This window comes from Gopherus flavomarginatus, chromosome 15 (assembly GCF_025201925.1).
Source record: "Gopherus flavomarginatus isolate rGopFla2 chromosome 15, rGopFla2.mat.asm, whole genome shotgun sequence".
Classification (NCBI taxonomy): Eukaryota; Metazoa; Chordata; order Testudines; family Testudinidae; genus Gopherus; species Gopherus flavomarginatus.
Window position 1 is genome coordinate 7,615,624 of NC_066631.1, and position 27,323 is coordinate 7,642,946.

At 46.8% G+C, this 27,323-nt stretch overlaps 1 protein-coding gene across 1 annotated transcript; it reads right to left on the bottom strand.

The window, feature by feature from the left end:
- Positions 1 to 1,621: 1,621 nt before the first annotated feature.
- On the bottom strand, positions 1,622 to 15,259 carry TBX3 (T-box transcription factor 3). The gene is made up of 7 exons (XM_050924292.1): positions 13,533 to 15,259; positions 11,547 to 11,814; positions 10,314 to 10,460; positions 8,144 to 8,220; positions 6,726 to 6,883; positions 4,865 to 5,535; positions 1,622 to 3,793 (listed from the first exon to the last, which is right to left on the bottom strand). Exons 1-7 carry the CDS (start codon positions 13,925 to 13,927, stop codon positions 3,350 to 3,352), a joined length of 2,160 nt encoding a protein of 719 aa, XP_050780249.1. The 5' UTR covers positions 13,928 to 15,259; the 3' UTR covers positions 1,622 to 3,349.
- Positions 15,260 to 27,323: the final 12,064 nt, after the last annotated feature.

Sequence of the window (27,323 nt, forward strand, 5' to 3'; positions counted from 1 at the left end):
CAACGGCCTTTCTTCCCAGAAATATTTGGGCCGAAACTGACGCCTTTCGAGAGGGGGGTTATGATTTAGAGCCCAGCTAAGTGGTGCATCATTGAACTGACATTTCTTACTAGTCCTCACGACGGGCTTGCAAGAGACCCAAAGGAAAAAAAGCGCTCGCTCTTGTCCCTTAATAACGTCCGTGGGTGCCGATTCGGCCATCAAAATTTAACACCCAGTGGTTTAAAACAAGCTCTTCCTCCCCACTCCCAAATACCAGAAAACACCCTCCAGTAAATGATCAACTGAAGACAGCTCTGCGAGGAATTTGTGTGTATAAGTGCAATATGTATGTGAAAGCAGTGCGTGTGCACGTTTGCGGTGTGTGGATGTAGGGTGTCTACACAACGCTTGTGCAGGGTATGCTTCTGTTAATGGCTTTGTGTCTGCATACAGCTATGCGTGTTACTGTTCCTAAAACTCCCGCCAAGTTTCTTTACTAAGTGCAGGGGAAAGTATAGAAAAGTCAACAGTTGGACTTTTTAACATTTTGGATGTCTTTCCTGTGCTATAAAGAAGCAAAAATGTTTTATTGGTGTTCAATTTTAAGATGAAATGTCCCTTTTGTCTCCAAAACTCTCCATGAACCGAAGATCGGATCAAATGAACCCCAAAGCGGGACTACCCCCTTTCTTTTGCATGACATTTTCAGCAACAGTTCTCCTTAAGGGAAGCGTCTAAGTGCCCACTGCGAAGGGATTTTAATAGGGCTGTAGAAGATTGCTCTGTGTATATCCACTTTCACCAATTGGACCTCTGTTTATCTACAAACCACTCAATTCAGAGGCCTTGCAGGGCGGAGGAGGGAGAATAAAACAGGATACAGCCTGGAAATGGATCCTTATAATATTTATTACTGGCTGGAGATGAATCACTTTCCAATATATGGGCCACTAACTGTTAAAAAAAATCTTTTTAACAAGGAAAAATATATATATACTGCTTGAGAATGTGATCAAGGAGTTGGCAAATGTACAGAGAGCTGCTGCCAATGTTCTTTATTTCTATTCTTATAACCTCCAAGGCCTGGTGGAGGTAGGTAACTAGAATCTAAATCCAATTATTAAATACCGAATTTGTGTTCCTACTACAGCCATTTTCTATGTCTTTAGTATTATTATTACAACCATAAAAACAGGACAAGTTGGGGGAAGAAAAATGTGTTTTCAGTGCAAATTTAGATTTATCCTACTCCGAAAAACAGACAGAAGGAAATAAAATAGTAATACCAAACCACATTATAAGCACTTTACCTGCAAACTTTTGAGGAGGCCTTTGCATTAAATTTTAACAGATCTATTCTCTAATTCTTCACTTTTGCTTTACTAATTTATGATGGATAAAAGCAAAGCTGAGCCATTCTCATTAACTTTTCAAATGTCACTTAATATTTTTCCATTAAAAAACTTGACTGTGTTGCATATGAATCCACTTTTTAAAAAGAAAAAGAAGAAAAAAAAGGGTATTATTAAATGGCTTGGTTAAAACTTGTATTTTCCCTGGAACATTGCAAGTTATCCTTCTCTTTACTGTTTGATTTAAACGAGATCCTTCTCAACTCATTTCACATGGAAGATCTTAGTTTTGATATAGAGCAAGACACAAAGAGACAGAAAAGGCAATATTTTAAAAACCCCTCTCTTCTCCCTCCAGTTCGAGTTTTAGGAACGTTTCTATTAAGGCATTTCACAAGAGGCCCAAAGACATTTCAATAAAAATTTATTGAAACTTCAGTGACTTCTAAAAGGGGGGGAGGAAATTACAGAAAATCCAAGAACTTCTTGACAATTATATAACACAAAGTATACCTTCATTTTCTTTTAACCAGCTCTGAGCACCTGACTTTCAAGCCATTAAAATATGCACCCACTCAAACAAAGACAACAATAAGCATAACAGTAGTAAAAATCCATTGTGATTTTGACACACCAAGGGAACTGGAAAATAATATATTTTAAAAAGTAAAGAAAAACCTAGATTCTTCATCTCTCTCTCTCTCTCTCTCTCTCTCTCTCTCTTTTCCCTTTCAAGTCACTGGAGAAGTGTGTTGTCATTTTATGATTTATTTATTTTTTGAAATTTTATACTGGGGGTAGCACTTTTAACACTGAAAAACAAGGGTTAACTGCTACAATGGCACATTTCTTTCATTCTTTTTTAAGTTCATTGATTTTTTTTCTTCTTTTTCTTTTGCATTCAGCTCTTTTGTAAAAAAAAAATCAGTTAAGTGTTTGCATGGTGATGAACCAAAATAAAAGTGAACACTTATCATTGGGGTATAGATTTGGTTGGTTTGTTGGTTTTAGGTGTATTTCTAAAGGAAGTATGAACTGGAAAATGACTAAAACAAAACAGAAAAAAAACCCAGCTGCAGTCATATTTACAGAGATATGTACACTGTCAATAAATTAAAGTTTAATTTTGAGTATTCATATTCCACTTATTTACAAGTTATCAAATAATTACATAAATACTTTGTTTTAATAATAGTGTCCACTTTTCTCTTCTTCTCATTATGTTTAAACCTTGTTATTGCATATACAGTAAAAGAGGGAAAGCTGTAGTAAACCTACAATCAAGCTACAGAGGTTTTTAGATAATTTTTTTCCCCTTTCCAGCTCCAATTTTTATTTTTGTTGCTACAAAGGGGAAAGGTGGGAAAAAAGGGGTAAGGATCATATTTTTTATTTGTGTTTTTTTTTAATTTTATCCCTGGGATTTTTAACAAGCTTCCAAAAATAAAACACCCCCCCCCCCAAAGCGGACTACTATGGAACATGCAAAAAGCCATAAGGTGGCTTTGAGACATCACAAGAATATGTCAAAAGACACGGCTTCCCTTAATACAGACTAACAAGAGCTACATTTGATAACCCAGCCCCCCCCAAAAAACAATATTGAAAGAACTGATATGCAAGTTACTTACACCTTTTTTAGAAAAAAAATCACTTGTCTTACTTTATTTTGAATCCATATGTTTGTTTGCTTGCTTTACACATTGAAGAAAAGAAATCACCACCACCCACACAACCCCCTCTCTGGCCCACATGTCATTGCTGTGATCAGCATGAGCTTTGATAGCAGCTTTCAAACCAGCTCTTCCACCTCCAGGCCCCCACCCCTTCTCCTTCGCCCATTTCCAGGTACGTTTTGCTGATAAGCCAGCGCGGTCCGCAGAAAGCTTCCTTCAAACAAAGTGCACTGCCAGAGTGATTTGAAATGAGACAACAGAGGGGACCCCCCGTGCCAACCCACTCTCCCCCTCTCCCGCCCCTGGAGCGGAAGGGGGTGCAGTGGCGAGGGGACAACACTAAGGAGACCCACTCCTGGATCTGTCTTGCTTGGATTCAAGTCCACTCACTAGGCGCTGGATGTTCTGCAGTTCGCTGGTCGCTTCCTTCTCAGAACAGAGTTTGGGCGACAGGGACACGGATCCCGAGGAGAGGGTGGAGGACCTGCTGTTGAGTTCCGAGCCAGAGTCCAAGGCTACTGAAGCGGGGCTAGCTGCCAGGTTGCTCGATTTGCCCTCCCCGGTGCTGCTGGCCCCGGTGGGCAGGGCGGTGGTCAGCAGGCTGCTGCTGTCCGGCAGGGGCACGGGGATGGAGTAGGGGCTGTACCTCAGTCGAGGGCGAACCGCGCTGAGGAAAGGGTGCCGGTGCACGGAGCTGCTGGCTGCGGAGGAGGCGGCGGCTGCAGCTGCCATGTAGGTGTACGGGTATGGAAAGAGGCTTCCGAAGGGAGACATGGCCAGGCCCTGCGAAAAGAAAAACAAGAAGCAAAAGGGGGGGGGGGAGTGTCAATGGTTTTTCACCCTGGGTCCACGTTCCCATGCAGCCCAGAGAGCCGGAGAGAAAACACACCGCTCCCTCGGCTCGCCACAAATCATTCCCCCTGGCTGGGGAGCTTTGGGGTCTGTTTTATGGAACAGGAGACACACACACAGGCCTGCATGTCAAAGGCAGAGCCGCTGGGAGTGTGAGAATTTACACCCAGAGCAGATCAAGGCAAGGCAGGGCACAGCCAGGCCACCGTTTGCAAGTCCCAAAGTGGAGTCACTTCAATTCATTTGGAAACACCTCCCAGGCTTTCCACAATAGGTGCTGATCACCCATTCAAACCACTGGGCCCGAGGCCGCTGAAAATCAGGCTATTTACACAGGAATGCGAGTGCTGAAGTTTAGGCACCCAAAGTTTGAGAACTGTGGGCCTGTAGATACGAGAGAGACCATGGTCCCTAATGGAAATTAGTGGAGATCCCCCCCTTCTTTTTTCTACCCAACCTTTTCTTTATTTCACTTTTAAGAGCCCTACAGTCTCTCTCATCGCTGACTGATGAATTTCAAATAGCACCGATTCCCCCCACCCTTCAGATCACCAAATTCACTGTGCATCAAACTCGAGGTGAGTAAGGATTACTTGAAGTAAGGAAGTCACAGCGCTAGGAAGGGAACCAACTCTGGATCGAACACACTGTACACAAGTTTCCCAGGGGGAAATAAAAATGAAAGACTGAAAAAAAAGAAAATCAAAGATCCACCCTCCTCCCAATTGTCTATCCTAGGTTAATTTTTATAAAACCTGATGCTTTCAACCCGTTGCAATTTTGTAAAACCGCTCCCTACCGGGGTGTCGGGGGGGGGGCGGGGGTTCTGACTCTGTTCTTAGTTGCCAAGGTGTAAATCAGAAGTCAGAACCCAGTGTAAACGAAAAGCGTCTCAGACCCCTTGGGCAGAGAAGGCATCGCAGCCGGGTTGGAGGGAAAGGAATCCCAGCTCAGCAGCACCCTGTGAGTGCCAGGGTTAGGAAGGGCAGGCCTGGCGGGTACCTGAGAAGCCAGGACGTGCTGCTGGAGATGAAACGGTAGCGCAGCTGCCGACGCCCCAGAAAGTCCTTGAGCCGCTGCTGTGGCCATGACAGTGCTTTCCAGTCCGCTGACCCCGGCCGATGCCCCGGACACGGTGGCCAGCAAGGGGCCCATGCCGGCGGCCATGCTGGAGAAGGCTCCCCCCATGGCGAACTGGCTAGGGTGCAGGAGGAGCGGGTGCCCGTTGCCCAGGGGGTTGAAGAACTGCTGGCCCGCCAAGCCGTGGGGGAAGCCGAGGTTCTGCAGGGGGCCCTGGCTCAGATGCGCCGGGCTGTCAGTCTGAACCGTAAGCGGGGCGAAGGGCTCCTTGCTCAGCAGCCGGGACTCATCCACCTTCGGGGCGTCCCTGAGTGGGCTTTTGAGTTCCTCGCTGCCCAGGCCTCTGGTGCTGGAAGAAATGGTGGCTGGGCTGTGCCTGGAGTCAGGGGTGGCTTTCTCAGTCCGGCTGGTGCCTTCCCTGCTCTTGCTGGCCGCCGCGTCGGGGGAGAAGAAGGGCGCTTTGGCCGGGCTGCCACCCTTCTCCCGGGGGTCTTCCGCCGCCGCCGTGGTGGTGCTGATCTTGCCGGAGTCACTGGACAGCTGCTGCTCATCTTTGCTCTCGGCGTCGCTCTCCGCTTCGCTGGGGCACAGGTCTGAAAGGCAAAGCAGCAGGCGCTATTGCATAATCCTGGCCCTGGCTGCAGAGCCATGCGCCCTGCCAGACAGCACCTCTCTGGGGTCTCCTCTGTCCTAGGGCTGGAGAAATATTCCGTGCAAGCCTGAACTCAAACCATAGCGAATCCTTCCACTCCAATCAGCAGAGGAACCTCATACACGTGTGTATGGCAAACTACCCCAAACCGAACGTGCCTCGGCCAGTCAATTAAACCGGGGTAAATCCGAATTAGCTGCCACATAAATCTGTACTGGAACTCGGAGCAGGTCGTGGCGAGCATTGTGTGTGTATACCAAACAAAATCCTCGTTTTCCTATTCAAATGTAATTAAACAGGGGCTTTTAAAAATAACATTATGGGATTTGGGTTGGTTTCTAAATTGCAGCTTTCAGACTCCTTTTTTTCTCCTGTTTAAAGACAGGAAACCCGCTGCAGGCTTTGAACAAACTCTTTCCCTCCTATCCCCAACCCCCACCCCTCCTGGCCCTGCATCAGATTCCTGGGTATTTTATCTCCTAACCTAAGTGCAACCTCCAGGTGTTAAGATCGAGTCTGTTTTTCAGATCCTCCCACCTCCACCTCTGCACGACTTTAAACCACAGAATAAATAAAATAAAATTGGGGAGGGGAGAGAATTGAAAAAGAAATCCAATGTCTTGGCCGACAAAACAGAAAGTCCAAGGAAGATTTCAACACCACCGCCAAGAAAAGGGAAGGAACAATAAATCCACCGCGATTTTTCTGCAAGAAAGTAGGATTTTATAAAAGGGGGCCGGGGAAGGAGCCTGACTTTAATAACAGATTGAAACATGAATATTAATGGCCTGGCTCCAGTTCTGAACTTTTGCCCCGTGGTCTGCCTTTGCTCCCTTGACTCGAGGCTGGCTTCTTTCTGAACCACAGGGAGGGGGAAGGAAAAAAAAGAAAGAGAGAGAGAGAGATTCAGCGCACAGCAGCAGAAAAAAAGCGAGGGAGGGTGGGGAAGAGAAGCAGGTCTGTATATCTAAAAAGCCTTTAGCGGATGCATGTTCAAAATCGTCTGCTTCTCTGTAGCCAGAAGTTTGGCCAGGAGCGAAACTTCTCCCTCACGTCAAAAGGGAAAAAACAAACCCAGAGACTGTCTCCGGCGTAGGGATCTCGAAGGTGCGTGCGGGGACCGAGCCTCACCTTTCAGATTGGATGTGCCCACAGCAGATACGGCGGGGGACGAGGACTGAGCGAAGCACTTAAAGGCGGTCTGCTCGCTGGAGGACTCGTCGGACGTGGCGTTCTCCTTTTTCTGCCTCTCGTCATAAGCTCTCATGGACTGCAAGGTCAGCTGCTTTCTGCGGGAACAACGAGGGGGCAGAACCTCTTCAGAGGGCTTCTTCGCTCACCCAGCATTTCAGTTGACCTGATAACTAGCCCAGCTACCCGGCTGCACCCCACCACCCCCTTCTGGCTGCGCAGCAGGATGGGGGCCGCGGAATCTTTGCATGAATAATGACTTTGTACATTTCAGTGTGTTTGGTGGGGATCGGGTCACATTTATTACGGATCAGGGCTCATGGAAGGAATACATTTTCTGCAAGCAGAATTTAAACGCTCCGGATCGTCTGCTAATGAGAAGAGATTCTTGGAAGCGGTTAGCATCAGTACTTAGCGAGGGCAGAGTATTAAATAAATGAGAAGGAAAAAAATAATTCCCAAGCGATTAGCTTTTAAAATGTCAGGATGTTCCTGAGATCTCAGGCAACTTAATGGTTGCTAAGATTGCTAGGAAGTGGTTATTTTGCTAGGTACTTTATGTAATCTTTTCACCAACAATTAACCCGGAGTGAAATCTATTTATATTTAGAGAGAAATTAGAAATAATTTCCGTCTTGTGGCTTCACCGTGGGTTTTGTTTTCACACTCTGTTGGGGGGGCGGGAGGGAGGGTTAAAGAACCAATATTTTTCATCTTGAAAATGGATCGGAAAATGATAAAATACCACCTCCCCCGTTAAATAAAAAGCTTCTCTGCTAAGGCATTAAAGCAAGCCTGTTGCCAGAATAAAAATGCTGTGTGTGCTTCTATATAAAATTTCGAACTACTCCTACTTTATAGAAATTTAAAAAAAGAAGTCATGGACAATTTTATAATCAAGGTGCCATCTTTATAAAAGAGATGTATTATATTTTCTCTTCAGTATAGAAAGGGGGTTTTAACAACCCTACGAAGATACCAATGTACACTTATGGCATGTATTTAATCCTGGGCTCTCAAATCTATACTTCATTCCTCCTATTTTTTAAAGCCAGCTGCAAACACATGCTTTAATACCCTTCTCTTTTAAGAGATATTTCTATCCCTGGCCGCATGTCATTTTCTTAAGATACCAATCCCACGTCTCATATCAATCCAATGCAGTGCAGTGCAGAAAAAGGTAAAAACACAATCGAATCACCCTCAGTCTGTTTTGCTTTATGAAACAAACTCTCCTCAATCAATTTGGCGGGGGGAAGGGACTAGTTTGGAGCAAGCTGGAAGTTATCTTGACCTCTGGACATGTTCTAAAGTTGGCCAGATGGAAAGAACAGGACAGGACAACTTTTCAGACTTACCTTTTCTCCCTCCTCCCATTCCCGGTGTCGCGAAAACCTTTGGCAAAGGGGTTGTTGTCAATTTTTAATTGGGTTATCTAAAGAAAGAAGAAAGGTGGGGAGAGGCCACAAAGTAAGCCGTCTGTATTTTCAAAAATCTCCTCCCTCCCCTGCAATCCATACTGCGGGATGTTTCCTCTTCAAGAGACACAGCGCATATATCAATACGCGGAGGGGCAAAGATTTTTGCGTTGGCAGGGGCAAGCGGATTACTTGGTGGATCTATACGTTTGAATACTCTGACTTTGCACAGCTCTAAAGACACGTTTGTCTCCTCAGTTACACGGACTGGCTTAGTCGCACAGAAAGTCTTGCTCCTGAAAATGCCCAGGGTTGCTAATACCGCGCTGGAAGGAATGTAACTAAGGGCACTGCGATCCATTAAAGTTATGCCTCAGTTTAAACTCTTTAAATGCTACAATTTAAACCGCAAACGAATCAGAGCCACCCCCTTGCTATATAATAAAGTACTTTATATAGTTAGATTGCACAGCGTGTGTTGGAGGGGGAGGCGAATATAGAGCTGGTTTTATTGAAAACGCCTTGTAATGCATCAAGATTTTTTAGATTAAAAAGCACTGGGTTACTCTTGAAAACATTTGTTTTCGCTTATCCGCTTTACATTTTTAAAGCCTCTTTAAAGAATAGATGGGGCCCGGGAGATCTTAAAGAGACATTGGGTAGATAGATGTAAGCCTCCCTGCAAGTTTGCGGAGTTCCTGTAAATACGAGGCGCGGAGTTTACACTAGAAAAATGCACCAAGGTTTCATTTACAAAATCGGGGGAGCTGACAGGGTAAGAGGGAAGAGTATTTTATTTATTTATTGTAAACTCAACAACCTCCGCTTAGAGAGCAAAGCAGCTCCCTAAAACATAACTTATGCCTTCTGTTTGGATTCCCTGAACTCTGCGTGGTATCTCCTTGGTCCATAAAGTTAAACCCAGCACCCACTGATCGCACGAAACTAACAAAGGCCTGGCTAGGTGAGTCGTGGAATGTGGGTTCTGACCTCTCGGGCAGGATCGCGAGGCGAGGGGCACTTTGCTTCCATTACAATAGGCTTTATACGCAATTTCATGGCAATGAGACAAGTACATTGAGTTCTATTCTGCAAAGAAGTCAGGCTCCTCTGACGGCTTCAAGCGAGCACCATTGCTAGCAAGTCCCAGTGCAAAATCCAGCCTCATCTCGTCTGCATACATTTTCCTTCGATTTCTTTACACACAAACACACACAAGCACGCTTGCAGACCCAGTGTAAACTACCCTCCTCCCCTCAAATGACAAATAGCTCTTTAAAATAGAATCATTAGGGGGTGAGGAATCTTCCCTCCAACTTTTAAATACAAGGGGCATACAAGGATTTACATATCTCAAAATTCCAGCAACTCAGCCAGGTGCTTTAAATCCAGCACTTTTTAGTTTAACGAAAGAAATAGAATGTGTGTGGTGGTGGTGGTGGTGGGGGGGAAACAGGAATAAAGCCCGCCAGTTTTGATTCTTTGGTTCCCGAGCCCTGTCTCCGTTGTCCTAAATTCAGCAATCACCAATTTGCCACACGCAACTCCGATCCACTGGCAGACTGGAAAAGTCTGGAGAAGTCTGGCGCGCTACAACTTTGTCCACATTGGCTCGTCCAGCCCTTACTGCTAAACTCTGCTAGAGAGCCTCCCTGATCGGAACCTACCCTCCCTTCCCCCCTCCCGAATCAATAACAACAGTAATAAAAGCACTGCAGGACAGAACTAATAATAGGAAGCAAAGGTGCTTTCCAGCCTTATCCCCAGTGTTGTGAAAGGAGGTGAACTGGTACAAAGGCCAAAGGCAATGTAAACGCTCTGGCCTGTCTTTTTTAAACACCGATCGGATTGAAAGTCACCCCCCCACACACACACACACACCCTGTTACTCGTATTTAATCCACTCCGAAAACACAGATACTTTCCCTCACCGGCACACTCAGTGTAGACCCTCCCGTTTGAAATCACAGCTCCAAGGAAAATTGGACACGCGATATTAGGAGCCTGGTTTGCACTGCAGACTTCCTGATTTTCCGAGCAACAACGCACCAGAAAAGCTTTCTTTTAAAAGCCAGAGCACGTCAAAGGAATCCCTCCCGACCCGCCTTACCTTATCGTTCTGGTATGCGGTCACGGCGATGAATTCAGTCTCGGGGAATACATAGGTTCGGAACGTGCTGTATGGCAGCTTGAGGATGTCGTTGGCCCGGACAATATGGAACCTCGGTTGGTATTTGTGCATGGAGTTTAAAATTGTCTGCAATCGCGGGGGGGATACAAAAATAACAGCACCCGGACTTACAAGGGGGATCGGTTGTGAGGATGAATGTGTTCCCGCTCCACTCCCAACGCACACCTTGCAGTCCCCACACGTTGACAGCTACGCTCCTTGGTTTTCAATTAAAATACATATCTCTACGCGTTTTGAAATCGACCAGCATTTTGGCAGCAGATGGGGGAGGGGGAGACTCGTTTGCGATAAGGACAACATGTATTTTAATTTAAAAAAACAATCCAGGGCCCTAGTTGTAACTGATTGGCGGTCCCAACCCACTTAAGGCCTTCTGCGAAGAGCAAAAATTTATCATCTAATCAAATCACAGCCAGCAAATGCAATCTTCACAGCATTAGAGATTCTCCAACTCCCTGCTCCGCTGCAGGCTTCCCAAGGAGAGAGAGAGAGGATCATTTAACTTCTTTTAGCACTTATCAGCCTGCTTGTTTGATTTAATTATTAAGTTAGCTTTATCACTGCACACCCAGTAAATGTAATGGAGTGGGGAGAAATGAATGGGCCCCTTGACCTCTCATTTTTGTGTCTGTTTATTTTCTCTCTGACTTGCATTATAACATCTTGATTCATATGTATTTAAATGTTTGCATTCCCGGGCACTGAAACCCTTTATACACATCCTCATATAATTTCCCCACAGTAAAACTGCGATCATCACTATTTTAAAGCCAAAGTTGGCTCCAATGAGCTTCTAGATGTATCAAGATTGAAATTAGTATATTCATCAAAAGGGAAATAAATATGTTACATTATAAGCTGGACACGTGGGTATTACAGAGGAGGGTTATTTTTTTAAAATTATTATTTCTACAAATCTATTCTTTATCGAGTTAAAATCAATGCAAAAGCTGCTTCTTTCTTTTTATTCTTTTTTTCCTCTTTGAATCCCCCTCCTGCAATATTCCAGATCTGTTCGATTATATAGTTTGCTACGCTTCACCCTCTTTGCAAACTCAGAGGCTGGTTCTGTTGCAAATTGTATTATGTGGGGATGGGAGGGGAGGAATGAAAGAAAAAGTGAGAGAGGAATCCAAAGGAAAAGGAACTTACAAATCCATGCTTGTCAGAAATATTGTTAGTCAGTTTAAGTTTGTGGAAAGTGACGACTTTGGACATCCATTGTTCTCCCGTAGCCGGACTGTCCGGGTGGATGTACATTCTCTTTGGCATTTCAGGGTCAGCTTTGCCTGCTACCATCCACCGGGAATTATGGAATTTATATCTACAATCATCAGCCGCCACAATATCCATCAATAAAATGTACTTGGCCTTTTTATCCAGCCCAGTGCATCTCACTTTAAATGGAGGAAACATTCTCCTAGGGATATAGAGAGGAACAGGCAGACAGAAAAAAGACAAGATAAAAAAAAAACATACACACAAAAAACAACACCTCCCCTCCCCAATAACCGCCTATATCCCGGTGCCACTTCAACCAGTAATTTCATGTCTCAATAGCAAAAGGCTCTGAAATCAACACGCTTTACCACCACCAGCCCCGAAAGTGTTTTTTTTTTTCCCCAATCGCTTAGAGGTTTCAAGAGAAAATTCTTCCTCCAAAAAGCATGTGCTGAGGATGGGTATATTTCCCTACCATCGCCACAAATTCCCCGCCCTCCACTTCCAGACTTCAAAGCCTGACATAGCATTTGGATCTTCCAGAGATTTGTGTTTGTTTGATTTTATTCCCGAGTGCTGCACAAAGGAACACGAGGAGCCATTGGTTAATGTGTAAATGTTCTGCGTTTTTAGGAGTCATTCCATTAGCTGTGGGGGCGAAACAAGATTTCTGCTGGGGCCGGGAAAGAGCCACAATGTTGTACGTAAGTGTGAAATTCAGACTCCAGTAATGTCTCCATGCAGGAGAACATATCCGAGCAGGGCTCCTTGAAAACCACATTCCCCTATGCTCCTATGTCCAGTTCTAAACTGCAACAGGATACCACAAATTTGCTGTTTATTATACCGAGAGGTTGGCATTCAGCAATCTTCACTTAAAGGGAAACACATGACTTTGCAACAAATAAGAAGTATCTAATACACTTCAATCTTTCATGCAAAAGTTTGGCCACAGAAAAAGGGGGGAGGCGGGAGGGCTTATAGGGACAATTTTCTCCCGCTCTCAGTTCTTTTGTGGCTATACAATCTACAAGTCATGCAATTAAAAAAACCCTATACATTAAATCTTACTATTATACGCATTGTAGGATTACTTCTCAGAAACGGTTCAAGAGTTATTTGTTCTTACAGATTACATATGAATTAGAAGTGTTTATAATAAAATACAGTTAAGTACGATTAATTGTGTATATCTGTATGTATATATATAATTCATATGCGTGTGTTATTAGTATACACATTATATAATACTCACACATATAACATACGTACATTCATATTTAATGTCTGTGTGTGCATAGATAGATAGATAGATAGATAGATAGATAGATAGATAGACATCAATGTATATATTCTAGGATACCAAAATTGCTCGCAAAACCTTCTCTAGGACAGAAACCTATAACTGCAGTGTGTTTAAGATTATTTTTTTCTTTTTTTATCAGTGTATGTCTTTCCAAATACCATTAGTCAGCACAAATGTTTGCCTAGATCACAGCAGAAACACAGCTTCATAAGGAAACAACTGAAAAAGCTAAGTAGTTTCATCTACCATTGCTCTATTTACTTCAAGAGCAGAATTATGCCCCCTTTCCTATTGATCAGGGACAACATGCAGTAAAGCAGAAATCAAGCCAGTTTAAATCCTAACCAAAATTATTTTTCTCTCTTCTAGTATTCTCCAAAGTTAACACTGAGCTGTGTTCTCACACGCAGACACACATATTCACAGACACAAAATCAACATCGACTATTGGTGATTCAGCAGCTGAATAGGGCCCTGCAGCTCAGTCACTTCAGCTGGCTGAAAGTTTGCATAATTCCAGATGAAACACATTTGCTGGAGGAAGTCCTTGCCTTTCTTTGGCACGGCATTGCGGGGTGGAAAGGAAGAAAGAGCCAAACACACAGACCTACCTTCCTGATTTAGTGATCACCATTTCGGTGCCCCTTTTGTGGAATTGTTCCCAAAGTTCTTTGGCTTCCAGATGCACTTTGGGGTCATCTTCCACCTCTTCCTCTGGCTCCAGGGTTTTTAGAGGCCTCAGATGAGCTGCCGCCTGGTGACCCAGGGAAGAAAAGGGAATGCCAGTCTCAGCCGCCCCGACTAGTTGATCCATAATCGGCTTGGCCAGAGCCCCGGGAAGGGAGAGGGCAGCCGCCCCATTGGGAGGCAAAGCAAGCGCCGGGAAGAAAGGAGGTTGGTGTCCCAGTACTGCACCCATGGCAAAGTCCGGTGCCCGGTGAGGTAAAAAGGGATGATAAGCCATGCTTGTCCCAGGGATGACTGGCTCTCTCATCGGTCTACTCATCCACTCCCCCCGGACCTTCCTACTGCTGGAGGAGCCCTGGAGTGGTTTCTAACAGTACATCATGGGGGGAAAAAATCACCCCAAACAGGATGTGTGGGGGGGCGAGATCTATGGGCACAGAGTACATGAAACAGAAAAACTACACACTGCACGCGGCCCAGTCAGGAGACATAATCACTCAGGACAGCTTCTCCTTGTAGCGGCGGCTGATTAGTCTTAATGGGTTTTTTTTTCCCGGGTGGAGGTTCTTGCATTCAATTTCAAACGATGTAGAAGCAGCAGAAGAAAATCCAAGGATGTGGCTGCGGCGGACGGAGGTCTTCCCTGTGCACACGGGAGCTCCTGGAGCCTGCGCGTGTTTTATTTTCCTCTCCCTCGGTTGCAGGGTCGAAGCCGGGTTTTCTTTCTGTGGTTTATTTTCTTGTTGCGGTGGGGGGGGGGGTCCCTTCCCTTCCTTGCACAGTTAGGCTGCAGAACAGAGCCTGGGAAGGGAAGGGGGGAGGACAGAAAAACAAACAAAACTCCCCACAAAACAGAGAGGGACCCCTGGCTGGATCACCCTCCTAGCAAGCAGCAGCTACAAAATTTGCAGTGAAATCTCGCTTCCGTTTCCCCCGCCCCCCTTCCCCGCAGAGCCTTCGGATGGAGCCCTGATTCCAATAAGGATCTCTTCTTCTCCTCCTTTCTTTCCTTTCCCCTTCCCTTCTCTCGCTCTCTCCCTGCCTTTTTTATTCGGAATTACACCCCGGTCTCCGCTCCAACACACTCCAGCAGAGGGGAGAGAGAGCGAGCGACTTTCAGCTCCAAGAATTCCCTGTGAGCTCTGCTTCCCGTGCACCAGATTGTAGGGATGTGTTATGGGTCGCAGGGGAGCTGGAGCCTACTTGATTGGCTCTTTGACGCTTTCGGACCAATTGTGTGGCTCCATAGGCGTGGTTTTGACAGGTCGGGTGGAGGGGGACAGAGCCGAGTTATAAAAAGAAGGTGTCGGAAACTGTAACGCTGCAGCAAAGCATCACTACTACTCCATGGCGTGTGAATATGTCAACATGATCAGAGGGGAGGGCGCAGCGAGCCACTGGGGAGAGAGAGAGGGAGAGAGAGAACCGCCTCTAGGTGGCTTCTCAGAGACGAAATCGCCCCCCCCCCCCCGGATCGAGCTACTCCAGCCCTAGAGAAGGGGTAGGGGGAGGGCTGGAAGCTGCTCGCCTGTCCCTGGAATAGAGCAGGGCTCCGCAGCTCTCTCCCGTTGGCCAGATCTAGGGCTGGCGGGCGCTGGGCATTTTCATTTTCGATTTAGCAGCCGCCTAGCCCAGCGGGGTTTGCATTGCCTCGCCGCCTCGCCGGGCAGCCGCTAACGGGCCTGGGGGGCGGGGGGCTTGGAGCCGAGCTAACTCTGCCCTGGGAGCGGCACCTTAGTTCTGCAATCCAGGAGGTGCGCGATTTGCGGCTGCTGAAAGGCCTTAATGACCCGGGTCTCTAGGGGCCTGCTGTGCCCAGGCCCTCGTTAGAGGGATAAGGTTCCCCAGGGCCTCCCATTTACACACGTTACTCTCCGCCCTGTGCTGGCTTCTACCTCGTACCCACTCTGGACTCGAGTCTACAGGACAGATACAGGGGGTGACGATAGGCCAGGGACACATGCGGGGGAAGCTGCCCGGTACCAGAGTCAGCCAGTGATGGACTGTTCTGCACGCTCTGTTCGGATCCAGTCTCATGCAGGGTACGTTACAGACGCGTGCAATAGAGGCTCCGCTCCTGGCATGAGGTCTGGGCTAACGCCACCTAGAAAGAGGCTCACGCTGAAGGCGACAGTGTCTCAAGGCCTGGCTCTCGTTCTAAATCTGTGTATCTCTCTATGGCCAAGCCTTGCAGCTGGGGGAGGATATCGGACCCAGGGATCGCCTGTATCACATGCAGTCTCCAGCTCCCTGCTCTTTTCTTTACCCGAGTTTTATCTGCACAGGAATCGGGGGCTGATATATATTTTTCTTCTTCTTCTAAAGCAAACCGTGAAATCTTGCTCTTTGGCCTCTGATGTAGCTGGGTCCTTGCCCCACTGGTTTCTATGAGAGACTGCGTGATGGGGGGAGTAGTTTTGTTAAGCAGTGAATTGTGCTAGCAGTTCATGCTGGCGCCGAATGGGTTACTCATCAGACCAGCACCTTCCCACCCCTCCTCCTCCAGATGGGTGCGCAGGGAGAAGACGGGAAGTGCAGAGCTATTCTCCGGGGTCTTTTGGGAGTGGGAAGTTGGTGGGGGCTGGAGAGGGCGAGCCTTGAAATAAAGCACAACCAGGCCTTCCCTGGAGTACCCCAAACCCCTGCTGACTTCAATGGGTTGTTAAAGAATGCAGGATCGGGCCCCAGAGAACATACCTCTCCTGGGTCCTTCCAGCCCTGCTGTAGGAAGATCAGAGCTGCGCTGGCTTTGCACTGGCAGTGTATGTTCCCTTGGGAAGGACAAGGCGTACACGCAAGTCATATCTTGCGGATGGGGCTCGTGTGAGAGAGAGACAGCAGAGACTATGTGGAGTTTGGAGTGCGTCTGTGGGGAGGGGGGATGGAGCTAGTGGGGGTGGGAGGAGGGAAATGAGGAGCCAGAGAAATCAGACAGATGTACAAGCTGGGGTGGAGAATGTCACATTTTTTGGAGGGCTCCCCCCCCACACACACACACTCCGCTTAAAGAAAGGGAACTATACGCTGGGAGCAAACCAGAGAGCGAGAGCGAGCCGGCAGTGGCGTTGTGGCCTAAATGCATGTAGATAGCAGCGGAACATCTAAAGTGATTAGCTCTTCTAACGTTGCATTTTTGACGCACATGGTTAAGAGCGCTTGGCGCCAGCCTGGTGAAATCCCTGTAGTAACCAGCGTCTAGGATCACTTTGCATTCACCAAAATATCTCCCCTTCAGTCTCAGGCGGGGGGAGTAGAGGGGGGCAGGGACTAGGCCTTCAAAGGCGATAGGGGCGGGAGGGAGAGGGAAGACAGTCGCGTTTTTCGCGAACCCAAATGCTTGGACCCTCTAGTGATTCTATGGGCCAGCTAATCCCCTTGGTTATAGTTCTCAGCTAGTTGTGGCAGACAGAGAGAAAGCGATTGCAGCTCCTTCCTCCGGCCCCGGCTAGAAATCCGCGATCCCGTGTCATTCATCCCCTCTCCTGGACATCACAACCTGAACATCACAATGAGGATGAGGCTAATAAAATAATTAATAGAACAACCAAAATAAGCAAATCCTGCTCTGCAAAACTGGCGCATTAAAAGTTTCCAGAAATCCAGGAGCCCCATGAGTGCTCCAGTGACCGAAAGGGTGTTTGCACGATGTTGTCTGGTTGTGTATCTGAAGGGTGTATATATACACATCTATCTGTGTGTACAGATATCTCTAGAGGGGGAGAGTGTATTTGTATATACATTTCCGTGTGTGCATGCAGAGAAATAAGCACATCCTACACACACCCAAGGAATGATCCGCATATACACACCGGAGATAATTGTGGGTTTGGGGGTGGGTATTTAAAACTTTCGGTGCAGAACTGCGTCCTTAGCCCCCTTGGAGTTACGTTGCCTATAAATCCACCACCCCTCCTGCTAGGGAAATCAAACGTAGCGGCGGAAAGAAAGAAGTTCATTTATATTTTTCCACGCAGACCCTCCCTCTGCAAAATGCCCCCCCCCATCTACTAGGCACCGAAAACGTTTGTGGATTATGATTTCCAATCGCAACGTCTTGCTAATGGGGGACAAACTTCCGCCAATGATGAGTGACCTCCCAGACGAAGCCCCCCAGAGACTGCTATTATGAAGGGATGCTGCGCTAATCTAGGATCAAAAGCAGGAAGGTGCGAACTCCCTTTGTCTCTCCTCGGCCGCCTCATTCCCCCTCCTGTGTGTGATAAATCTACACTGGCGCCGACCGCGAGCTGGATGATTAATTTGCAAGCAAACAAAAGGGACCCGGTGGCCAGCCATCTTAGTTAAATATTGGCCAGCGCTTCCAGCTACTTGTTAGCCCCTTCCTTGGCCAGGAAAGCACCAGGGGCGAGCTCCCGCACAAAAGCCAGGGGCGGAGCACCAGACCAGCGAAGGGGAGCAGGGCCAGAGAGGTTGGCAACCCGGGCTGATCCGAAGCAGAGCAGATACCGTGGCGAGATAAGGCTGGCTTCTCCCGGCCTGGTCTGCAGCCCGGGAACTGGGCATGTGAGACGCTATCTTGCTCTTCAAAGAGGCGCTGAGATGTTTTCTGTCTCTCGGAGGAGTGGTTAAGGCCAGGGCCCCCCTCTAATCTTTTAACACAACGGCTGCGATAGCGGAGGCCGCAATAAAATAAATAAATAATCCGGCGGTACCTGCCCTGTCCCCTCTGACCCTGATCAGCTCAAACGTCCACACGCCCCTCGGCTCCCCGACGGTTTCACTCACGAGAACTTTGTCTTAGCTCCGCTGGCCTCAGGTTTCTCCTTCTCTTGCCACACACGCTGAAGAGGCTGCGCAGCAGGCCTTAGCTTTGGCCTTGGGGCCCCTTGTTCGGCGCCCCCTTTCAGCGTGAATAACGCCTTCTGAGTCCACCTGCTCGCTGTGCGGGCACGAGGTTGGATATTTGTGTGCCTAGATTCTGCAGGAGAGTGTGCACTTGTGCCTGTGTGCGTGCACTGTGTGTGCGTGCGCCCGCTCGCACTAGGTAGATGTAGAGTTGTGCGCGCACTGTATTTGCGCGCGCACTGCGCATGGGGACACGATATATACAGATAGTTGTGCATGTGCGTTATGTATGTGTGTACTAAGTAGGTGTGTGTACATCATTGCTCCATATAGATGTGTATTATGTATGCACATATCTGTATGTGTTTGGCTGCCTGCGTGCATGTATACTTGCGTCATGGGTACAGGGTGTCCATGCGTGTATATTTGCATATGTGCAGATGCACGATGTATACACGCGTGTGTGTCTGTTTAGATGTCTGTGTGCACTATGTGCCCCGTGTGTATTGTGCCCCCGCATGCCTGTGTAGGTCCCTTTGGGTGTGGGGTCTGTGTTTGGATATGTGTGTATTTCTAAGTGGATGCGAGTCTGTCTGTGCATTGCGCATCTTTTCTTGAGATGTTTATTTGGGGGCATCTCTGCATGCGTTTACCGCGCGAGCAGCTGTAGGTGTGCGTGGAGCTGTGCTGGCGAGTTTGTGCATCGGAGAGGCGGGAGAGGTGTGTGTGTCTGTGCGCCTGGCCATGTGTTTGTGTGTGGAAATGTGTGTGTGCCCATGTGCACGGCGCTGCTGCCTTTCGTTCCACTCCCTCCTCCTCCTCGCCCCCGTGGCCCTCACTCATGTCTGACGCGCTTTGAAGGAGCCAGAGCCTTGGTGGCCGACCGCTGTTGATCTGAAATAAAACGGAGTGGGCGAGTTTGCTTTGGCACGTTTGCTGTAAATATTCTCCCCCGCACGTGTGAGGTCTGGCGAGCCACCATGACACGCTCATTCCTACTTCAACTTTCACCCCCATTCGCCGGCCCTTTCACTCCAGCAGAAGGTGTCACTAAATAGGAAGCGCTGTTGACACAACCGAATCCTCGCTTCTCATTGAAGGGCTCAGTCCTAATTAAGTAGGTTCCTGGGGGGGGGCGTTAGTCAATATGCTCGGACTAAATGTTTACGGGGGAGGGGGATTTGTTCGCGCTCTCTCGCTCCTATCAAGACCTTATTTTAATGGCCAGCCCAATTTAACATTCAACTTAAGCCAAAACTTTCCAGCCAGGGGTGCCTAAAGTTAGACCCCCCCCAAACCCAGCACCTTTAAAACCCCAGCCACTTCGATGGAAGGTGCCTAAATATGGGGTTTCGGAGCCGGTCTGTAAGCCCCCAGGTCTCAGAATGGCGCTCTGGGGCTCTTAGGGGGTTGCTGTTTGGTTGGCAGAATTGTCTTATCTGCTTAGAATGTCACACTTGCAAGAAAAGCACAAGCTCGAGGCTTCCACTTGAAACCGACCAAGAGCCCCTCAATGCACCACCCCTTGCGTTCCTGGACGTGCCGGAGAGTTTGCTTGAACTTTATCATATCCCGAGTTGAAAGGGAGTCAGATTAGGCCCAGCCAGCAGCGGCTAAAATCCAAACGAACACGCAAGAAAAGGGAAGGCTGCTCGGCGACTCAGATGAGGACTAGAGCATGTCTACTGAATAGAGCGATTTGTCAAACTCTTCTCCAGCAGCGGGGGGGATGCGATTAGTTAACATTCCCACTGAAGGACAGGCCAGCTCTTCGACCAGCTTCGCGGGCTAGTGGAGCCGCGCCGAGGGTTTATGGCACAAGGAGAGCACCTCACTTCTGAGCGATGGGTGGCCCCGGGTCTGACCAGGCTCTTTTCATTTACACAAATGTATTGGAAGAAATTAGCTACATTGTCTTTCTCTGTTTTATAGCTTCCTTCCTCCCAGGCCCTCTCCCTGCTGGCTTACAAGAGCTGGGACCCGTGTCACCCTTCAAGCCAGCATCCCAGGCTCTGAGCAGCCTTGACTTACTCAAGGTGCTTTCCCTTTGGCCCGGTGTAAAAACCATAAAAAAGGACTTAGCTTTCCTGTAACGTACATTTACATGGCCTTTGACAGGGGCTTTGAATTATTGATCAGGGCAATTTAGTGCCACTGTCAGATGCGTGTGTTGGGTGTGCACAGAAGCAGAGATAGTCAACCTTGTCTAGCTAGGGGCTGCACAGCATGATGTTTAGCCTGTAGCCCCGCTTTGGCGCCAGTTGGTTTAGACTCTCCATAGGGCACACAAGCAATCCGTACTGATTCGTTGAGGGGGGAGGGTTGGTTTTTTACTCCCCAGTTTTTGCCAATATGTTGCTGGCCCAGTCTAAGTGAACTCGCTCACCCCTTTCTAATGATCATCTTTCACCGTCGGCGATGAGGTAGAAACTATGAGTAGCTAAAGCTGTGGATTAGGTTAAAAGAAAAGAGACGCACACAGAGTTGTCTTCTCAGGAAGTTGAGCTAATTGTCGGTTCCTATTTTCGAGCAGATCTGTCTTTTCAATGCCTGCTCTCTCTCTCTCTCTGTGTGTGTGTGTGAGAGAGAGAATGTTTTATTCAATTACTTTAACACACACACACACACACACACACACACACACACACACAATGAAGAGAATGGAGGGTTCCTGTGTCAGGAATCCGCTAGTATGCAAGATGCTACATAACCTCCGCCCCGCCAGCACACACACTTTTCTTGTATACCCTGTATAACAAGGCACTCGAGACTACACAGTAAAGACGCTGGTTTTTATCTGCTTTGACCATCAATTGCGTTCTTTTTGAGCCCAGCCCCAGCCCCAGCCCCAGCCCTGAAGACTCTTTCCCCCTTCTCCCACAACCCCCTCCGGGGATGGTTTGGTACAGCTGAAGATGAGCGCTGGAGAATGGCGGTGGGTTCGGATGTGGCGCAGTCTGCCGCAGTCCGCAGAAGGGGACTGCAGAGGGGAGCAATGGTTAGGGACCGTCAGAGTGAAATGGACAAACCAGCGCTTCCAAAGAGTCTCATGCACCCCAGAGAGTCGGTCTCTGTCTGAACTGATCCATCTTGCTTTTGTTTTTAAGCATTTTCTTCAAGATGCCATGAAGCCACCAGGCAATCGATTGCTACCTAGGCTGTTTTTTTTTCCTTTCTGGGAGGGGAGGGGGGAGAGGGACATCTGTAGCAGAAGAGCATGGCAAATCTAATAGGGCTCCAGTCAATAGGGAAATGACAGGCCGAAGAAGAACTGGCTTCTTCAAATCTGCTGAACTAACCCTCGCCATAGAGCAGCGGACACGTTTTCTCAATTTAAGCCGGGTATCCATTACTATTTTCCTTACTGGGTTTCAATTAGAGAGACAAAAACCATGCACTGAGGGCAGGAGATAAATGAAAGGGAAGACGAAGCTGCGGGCAAGTCCCTTTCTCCTTGCTGGGTTTGTTACCAAATACGAGCGATTTGCTTCCCCCAAACAGAATAAACCAACAGGGCTGCATGCCAGGAAAGGGGGAACCCGTTCGCAAACCTGTCCTGAGGACTGGAAGGCCTTTGGAGGGGGGGGGGGCGCTGCTACCACACCACAATGCGAGGCCTGCTAAAATGCAGACGCCTTCCTTGCCAGAGAATGAGACAGCTTCATTACACCCAGAGAACTATAACTCCCGCGCCTAAGTATTGCAACTTTCTTTTCTGTCTTGATTCCACCATATCTACACATGGTTCTCTCGGGTTAGATCAACAGTTGGATTGCACCGAGATGTATCAATAAGTAATTCAGAAGAAAAAAGGGTCTGCCTCACTAGTCACCAGAGGGAAGGGATAGTTGTTTCCCGTTCCTTGTAATGCTTCTTATAATCTGTTTGGTAGGAGCAGTTAAAACCCCAGAAGCCCTGAACTTAAAAAAAAAAAAAAAAAAAAGAATCTCGGTGCTTAGAGTATCTCTGCATTTAAAAAGCTGTAGGTTCTTTACTAATAGAAAACCGAGCCGTGGTTCTTTTTTCAAGGCAGCCTTTTAAACTGTATATGTTTTCAAAGCACTCCTGTAATTGAAGATGTAAGATTTACAGTATCGCTACACAAACCAGAAAGCCTGGTGTAGAACAGATAGATTCAGAGACCGAGAGCTGTCTTTAATTAAGAATATGACTTCCAGAGTCCCAGTATCAAAGGAGTTTCCCCCCTGAAATCATTAAAAATGTATTTAGATTGCCCGTATACGATGTACATAAACTACACACTATTAAAAACAAAACAAAAAAAAAACTTTGATCAATTTCCACTAAACTACTTGAGCTGCTCCCTCCCCTCCTACTTAAATATATTCTAATATTTATATCAGTGTAAAGTGTTCACAGTCAGTAAATAGGAATTATTCTGCTCTTAACTCTTTCTTAGGTTATTTGAACCAAGGAGTGAACAGAAAACGTATCATTTACAATTCTACTTTCAGTTATACTCCACCCTGAAAAAAAAACCCCTAAATATGACTATATTTTGGCAAGAGATAGAAAAAAAACCCAGACTTCTAATTTGTAAATCCTACCAATCTCTTTGGGGAGGGAATCCATGAATTGATCAAATCTTCACTTTAGAAAGTTTAGTGTGAGATGAATTCTGTTCCCCTTTGACAGCACATCAGCAATGTGCATTTTAAAGGCAAAGTGCATGAAGAGCGGCATGGTACAATGGGCCAGGACTGGGAAGAGCTTTTCTCCACCACCTTACTCTCATTCAGTGGACTAGTAGCATCGGGGAAGGTTTAAGACAGAGACACAGGAGCTGTATTTGCATTGTTCCCCATCACTGGGAAGCATGAAAAACTTCTCTGATAGCACCGACTTCTCCGCGATGTAAAACTCACGCAGCCCAGCCACACGCGGATCAAACCGGCAGTGTCACAAATATAGACCATCCCTACAGAAATCAGTGGGGTTTCTGTGGGGTTTGTTACGTCAGGACATTATCACGACGACATGCTGCCGGACAGCCACTTCAGGGAGCTGAATTTTTGGGCAGTTTCCACCACTTTTACTGCGCGCTTTGCCGGTTCCAACCCTGCTCTTTCGCCGCTGGAATGGGACAAATTCATCCAGCTGGATAATCCGGCCAGAGCAGCTGCCGCCCAAGACGTTTGCGATTCATTGTCGGAGGAATAACTTTTATATCCAATCACAGAAAATAACCTTGGCTGGTTCTGTCTCTCCTTGGAGTTTGTTCAACCCTTTCCTTGATATTGGTACCCCTTTAGTCTAAAATAATTCCGAAACCCTCAATCTTAAAGAACAACGCGACTTGATCCCAGCTAAGGTTTGGTGTGGGGGGGGGGTTGTTGAAAAAAACATCACCAGGGCAACCTCCGCCACAACCCATTCAATGGATAAGCAAAGTAAGAGGGGTTTAAATTTGTATCCTGGGAATTGGAAAGGATCGCCCTCTTCTTAGATGGCTGATGGGCAGGTGTGTGTTAAATATGTGTTTCCTTGGAACAAATTTTGAAAAGAATTGGCCAAAATGCATACAAGCGTGGAAAAACGCAAGGTAATTAGGAGGGAAAAGAGGAATATTGATTACAGAGGGGAGTGGGGCGGGGGAGGAAGAAGAAAGAGTAAAAAATCTATATAGTTAAAAAAACACCATTAATTCACCATTTTAAACTGCTCTCTAATTTCCTTCTGGCTGCAGAAAGGAGACGTTTTACATTTGCTCTTGCTCCTTGCTTTTCAGCTGATAAAAATTATTTAAAAGTAGCCTAAAAACGCCCCAGCACCCCATCCGTGTCTCTCTTCCTTCAGCAAGTTGCAGGCCCATTAGTGTGCCTGGAGTAATTACTGTTCTGTTAAGGTTCAGTGGAATAAGCAGAGTCGGCTTCTGCCACGGAGTTTTTGCAGCAGAGGTGCTGTGAAAAATTTATTAAACACAGATGAGTCAGGAGTTGACAATTAAAGTCCACTGGCGCAGAATACAGTCATCCTGCCATTGCAGGTGTAAATAGTGTTTTCTTAAAGGAGTCAAGCTTGCGTGTGCTCACTACTTTGTACAAACCTGACTGTAGTGATCTGAAGGGAGAAAGTTACCAATTTAGGATGTAGGGTTTGTTTGTTTTTAAATTGGGCCAGTAATACATGATGCTGTAGCCACCCTCACACAAATAGCATTGCCTAAATTCTTTTTGAAATCTAATCGCACTGGAGATTTGTATGCTCCATTGTGTCGTCCCCCCTCTGAAAACACACACACACACACACACACACACTTTCCTGGTGTACTCCTTGCCTCTGACTGCATTAGCACGTCGGAATGTTTCTGAGTTCATATGGCTCCAAATCTACAGTTCATCATTACAGACCATCAGCGAGCATGATCGATACACGCTGCCTCTGGTCCACCCCTCGAAATAATCCTGGTTGCCTATGCTCCAGCCAGGAATTACAGCTCCAATCAGCGTTCTGGGGTTCCCTGACCTGTTGCAAGCTGTAACCCCTTTGCATTCTGTTCATCACCTGGGGAAAGGAAACTTCCTGATGTTTGCACGCCTTTTGGAAAGACTCCCAAAGGCATATGGGTAATAAATGAACGGAGCTTTGGACCTGACCTTCCAGATAAGAAAAAGTAAAATACTTTTTCCATAGTACTGAAAAGTAAAGAATGTGCCTAGAGATGATCTAGTCGTTATTTCATTCATACAGGGATGACATTATCATTATAGCAAAGGCAAGACGTGTGTAACATATCAGACATGTAGGTCACCGCTAGATATTAAGGTTACATTTATAAGTAATTGAAAAGGGGCTAATAAATTATCAATAGGTGTTTTATTTAAATGCCATTAAGGCAAGTGTCAATCCTGAGGCCAAAAAAAAAATCCTTTTAATTTCAGGTACAAACTGGGATTTTAGCGATTGTAAGGAGTGTAGCAGCATTCGATGCAAAATGCACGTGTCTCATCTTCCTACCTAACAGGTTGTGTATTGCACCTGGTGGCTAAAGTGTGTGTACTTGTGTTTTTACCATTCACACACAGTAGAGAGGCTCTGTTCGGAGCATGGGACGTTGAGAAACGTGATTGGAAAAAAGCCTCCCAGAGAACTGAAGTGGGAAGAGCAGAACATGCACAAACATCTAAACAAGATCCAAATAGTACAAAGAGACAGAAAATCCAGAGAGGCCACATAAAAGAGAAAAGTTAAGTAGGAAGTGGTGTAAAAGCGGTGTCATTTATTTTGCCTTCCCTTACAGATGTTCTGCATAAAGCCCTATCTTAAGGAGGGGGAGTGAATGAACGCTGGGTGAACCTGGAGCCGAGCGCTCAGGCAGAGGCTCCGTGCAGCCAGAAGACCCTGTGCGAGGGGCTTCCTTGTGTTTAACCTCTTGCTTCACCACCTCCAGTGACTGCAGCAGCTCTGCTTATTCTCCGCAGGACTTGCGGGGCCAATTGATCCCTTGGGACTGCATATCTCTGGCCACTTGATGGCGCCCCAATGGCCCTCACCGTATGTCTCTCTGCAAGAAGGAAAAGTGTTTTCCTTACCTGAACAGATCCTTCTCGGTGACAATGGTTAGGCTGGGGAGAGAAAAGATTTATAATTAACCGGTTCTTGGCAGAATTGGGGAGGGGGGATTGCTAATTCGTATGCACGCTGCTTGCTGCAATTGAGCAAAGGCCAGTCTAGGGGCACCGCTCATTTTAAGGAATTGCCATAAACTGTCAGATAGGCGTTAATGCACCGCAACCCTGCGCGCGGTGCTGGATGACAGCTTTCCCCCCACTCCCCTGGCTGCTTCGGGCAAAATAATTATTCCACGTATTTCAGAGTTAGGGCCAGGGGGGCTGGGTGTGTCGGGGGAAGATCAGAGCCAGAGCAGAGCCACAGACCTGAAGTTAGTTGCAGAGTTGGGCAGGAATGGTTTAACATCGCCTATGGGGCAATACCTTTTGTGATAAGAGGCACCTACTGGATCAGTGTCTGGGACTGAAAAGAGACTGAGGATTATTGATAAAAGAATTGATCTAAAAAGGCCAGTCTCTTTCCTGCTTTGATGGCCGAATTCGAGAAGGAGACAGGAGACCCGCTTATTCTTTTAAAGGGGTACAAAGGAGGACACGTGTGCTGTCAGATACACACGAATATTTCCCCTCTGTGCGTGTGTAATCCTACTAGCAACAAAAACATTACAATGACCTCGAACAACCAACAACAATAATCAAACAAAAACTGAAGTCCCTTCCTGTGCTTAATTTTTCAGACAGTTCAGTCCAATCCCAGGTCATGAAATCTCTTCAGGTATCAGGATCAGTTAAAAAACAAAAAACAACAACAACCCAGTGACTTCCAACTGGAGATGAAATCAAGGAATGACAAGAGCAGACTTTTACCTCGGACAGGTGTTTTCAGGTATTAGAATTATTCCCCTCGCAATACCGAGACTAATTAGATCCTATAGAAAACCTCTAGCGGGAACGAAGGGAGAGAATGTCTGAGTCTCGATTAGCGTTGAGTCTGTTAGAACCTTATTAAGAAAAATCGCTATAATCAAACAAACTCTGTCTGGTGTTCGCCTGTTACATTCCAGCTACTCCTCCTTCGCCGGCGACCCAATGCAACTGGGGGGCGGACGGGAGTAAAAATGAACCGGTGTCCATTTGTTTAATGATATTTTAGCCCAACTGACCGGATCTGGAGGCAGCATGGAAGTTTTCGTTTACAAAAGACGTCCAGTGCAATTTTTCCATCTCCTGCCTGGGAGAATTGTATTACATTTCCATTGTAAAGACTTTAAAAAGACATTATCGGTTTTATTTGTTCCTCCTGCTTTTGCAAGTATATTTAAAAGACCCTTTATCTGCCACCTTCTTCCCCAACTCTTTTTTAATTATTATTTTAAA

Coding starts and splice junctions, on each gene's coding strand:
- TBX3 (XM_050924292.1), bottom strand. CDS start 13,927: ATGAGTAGACCGATGAGAGAGCCAGTCATCCCTGGGACAAGCATGGCT. Junction 6,884..8,143: donor AATGGGAGGAGGGAGAAAAG/GTAAGTCTGAAA, acceptor TTGTTCCCGCAG/AAAGCAGCTGACCTTGCAGT. Junction 3,794..4,864: donor AGCACGTCCTGGCTTCTCAG/GTACCCGCCAGG, acceptor TTCTTTTCGCAG/GGCCTGGCCATGTCTCCCTT.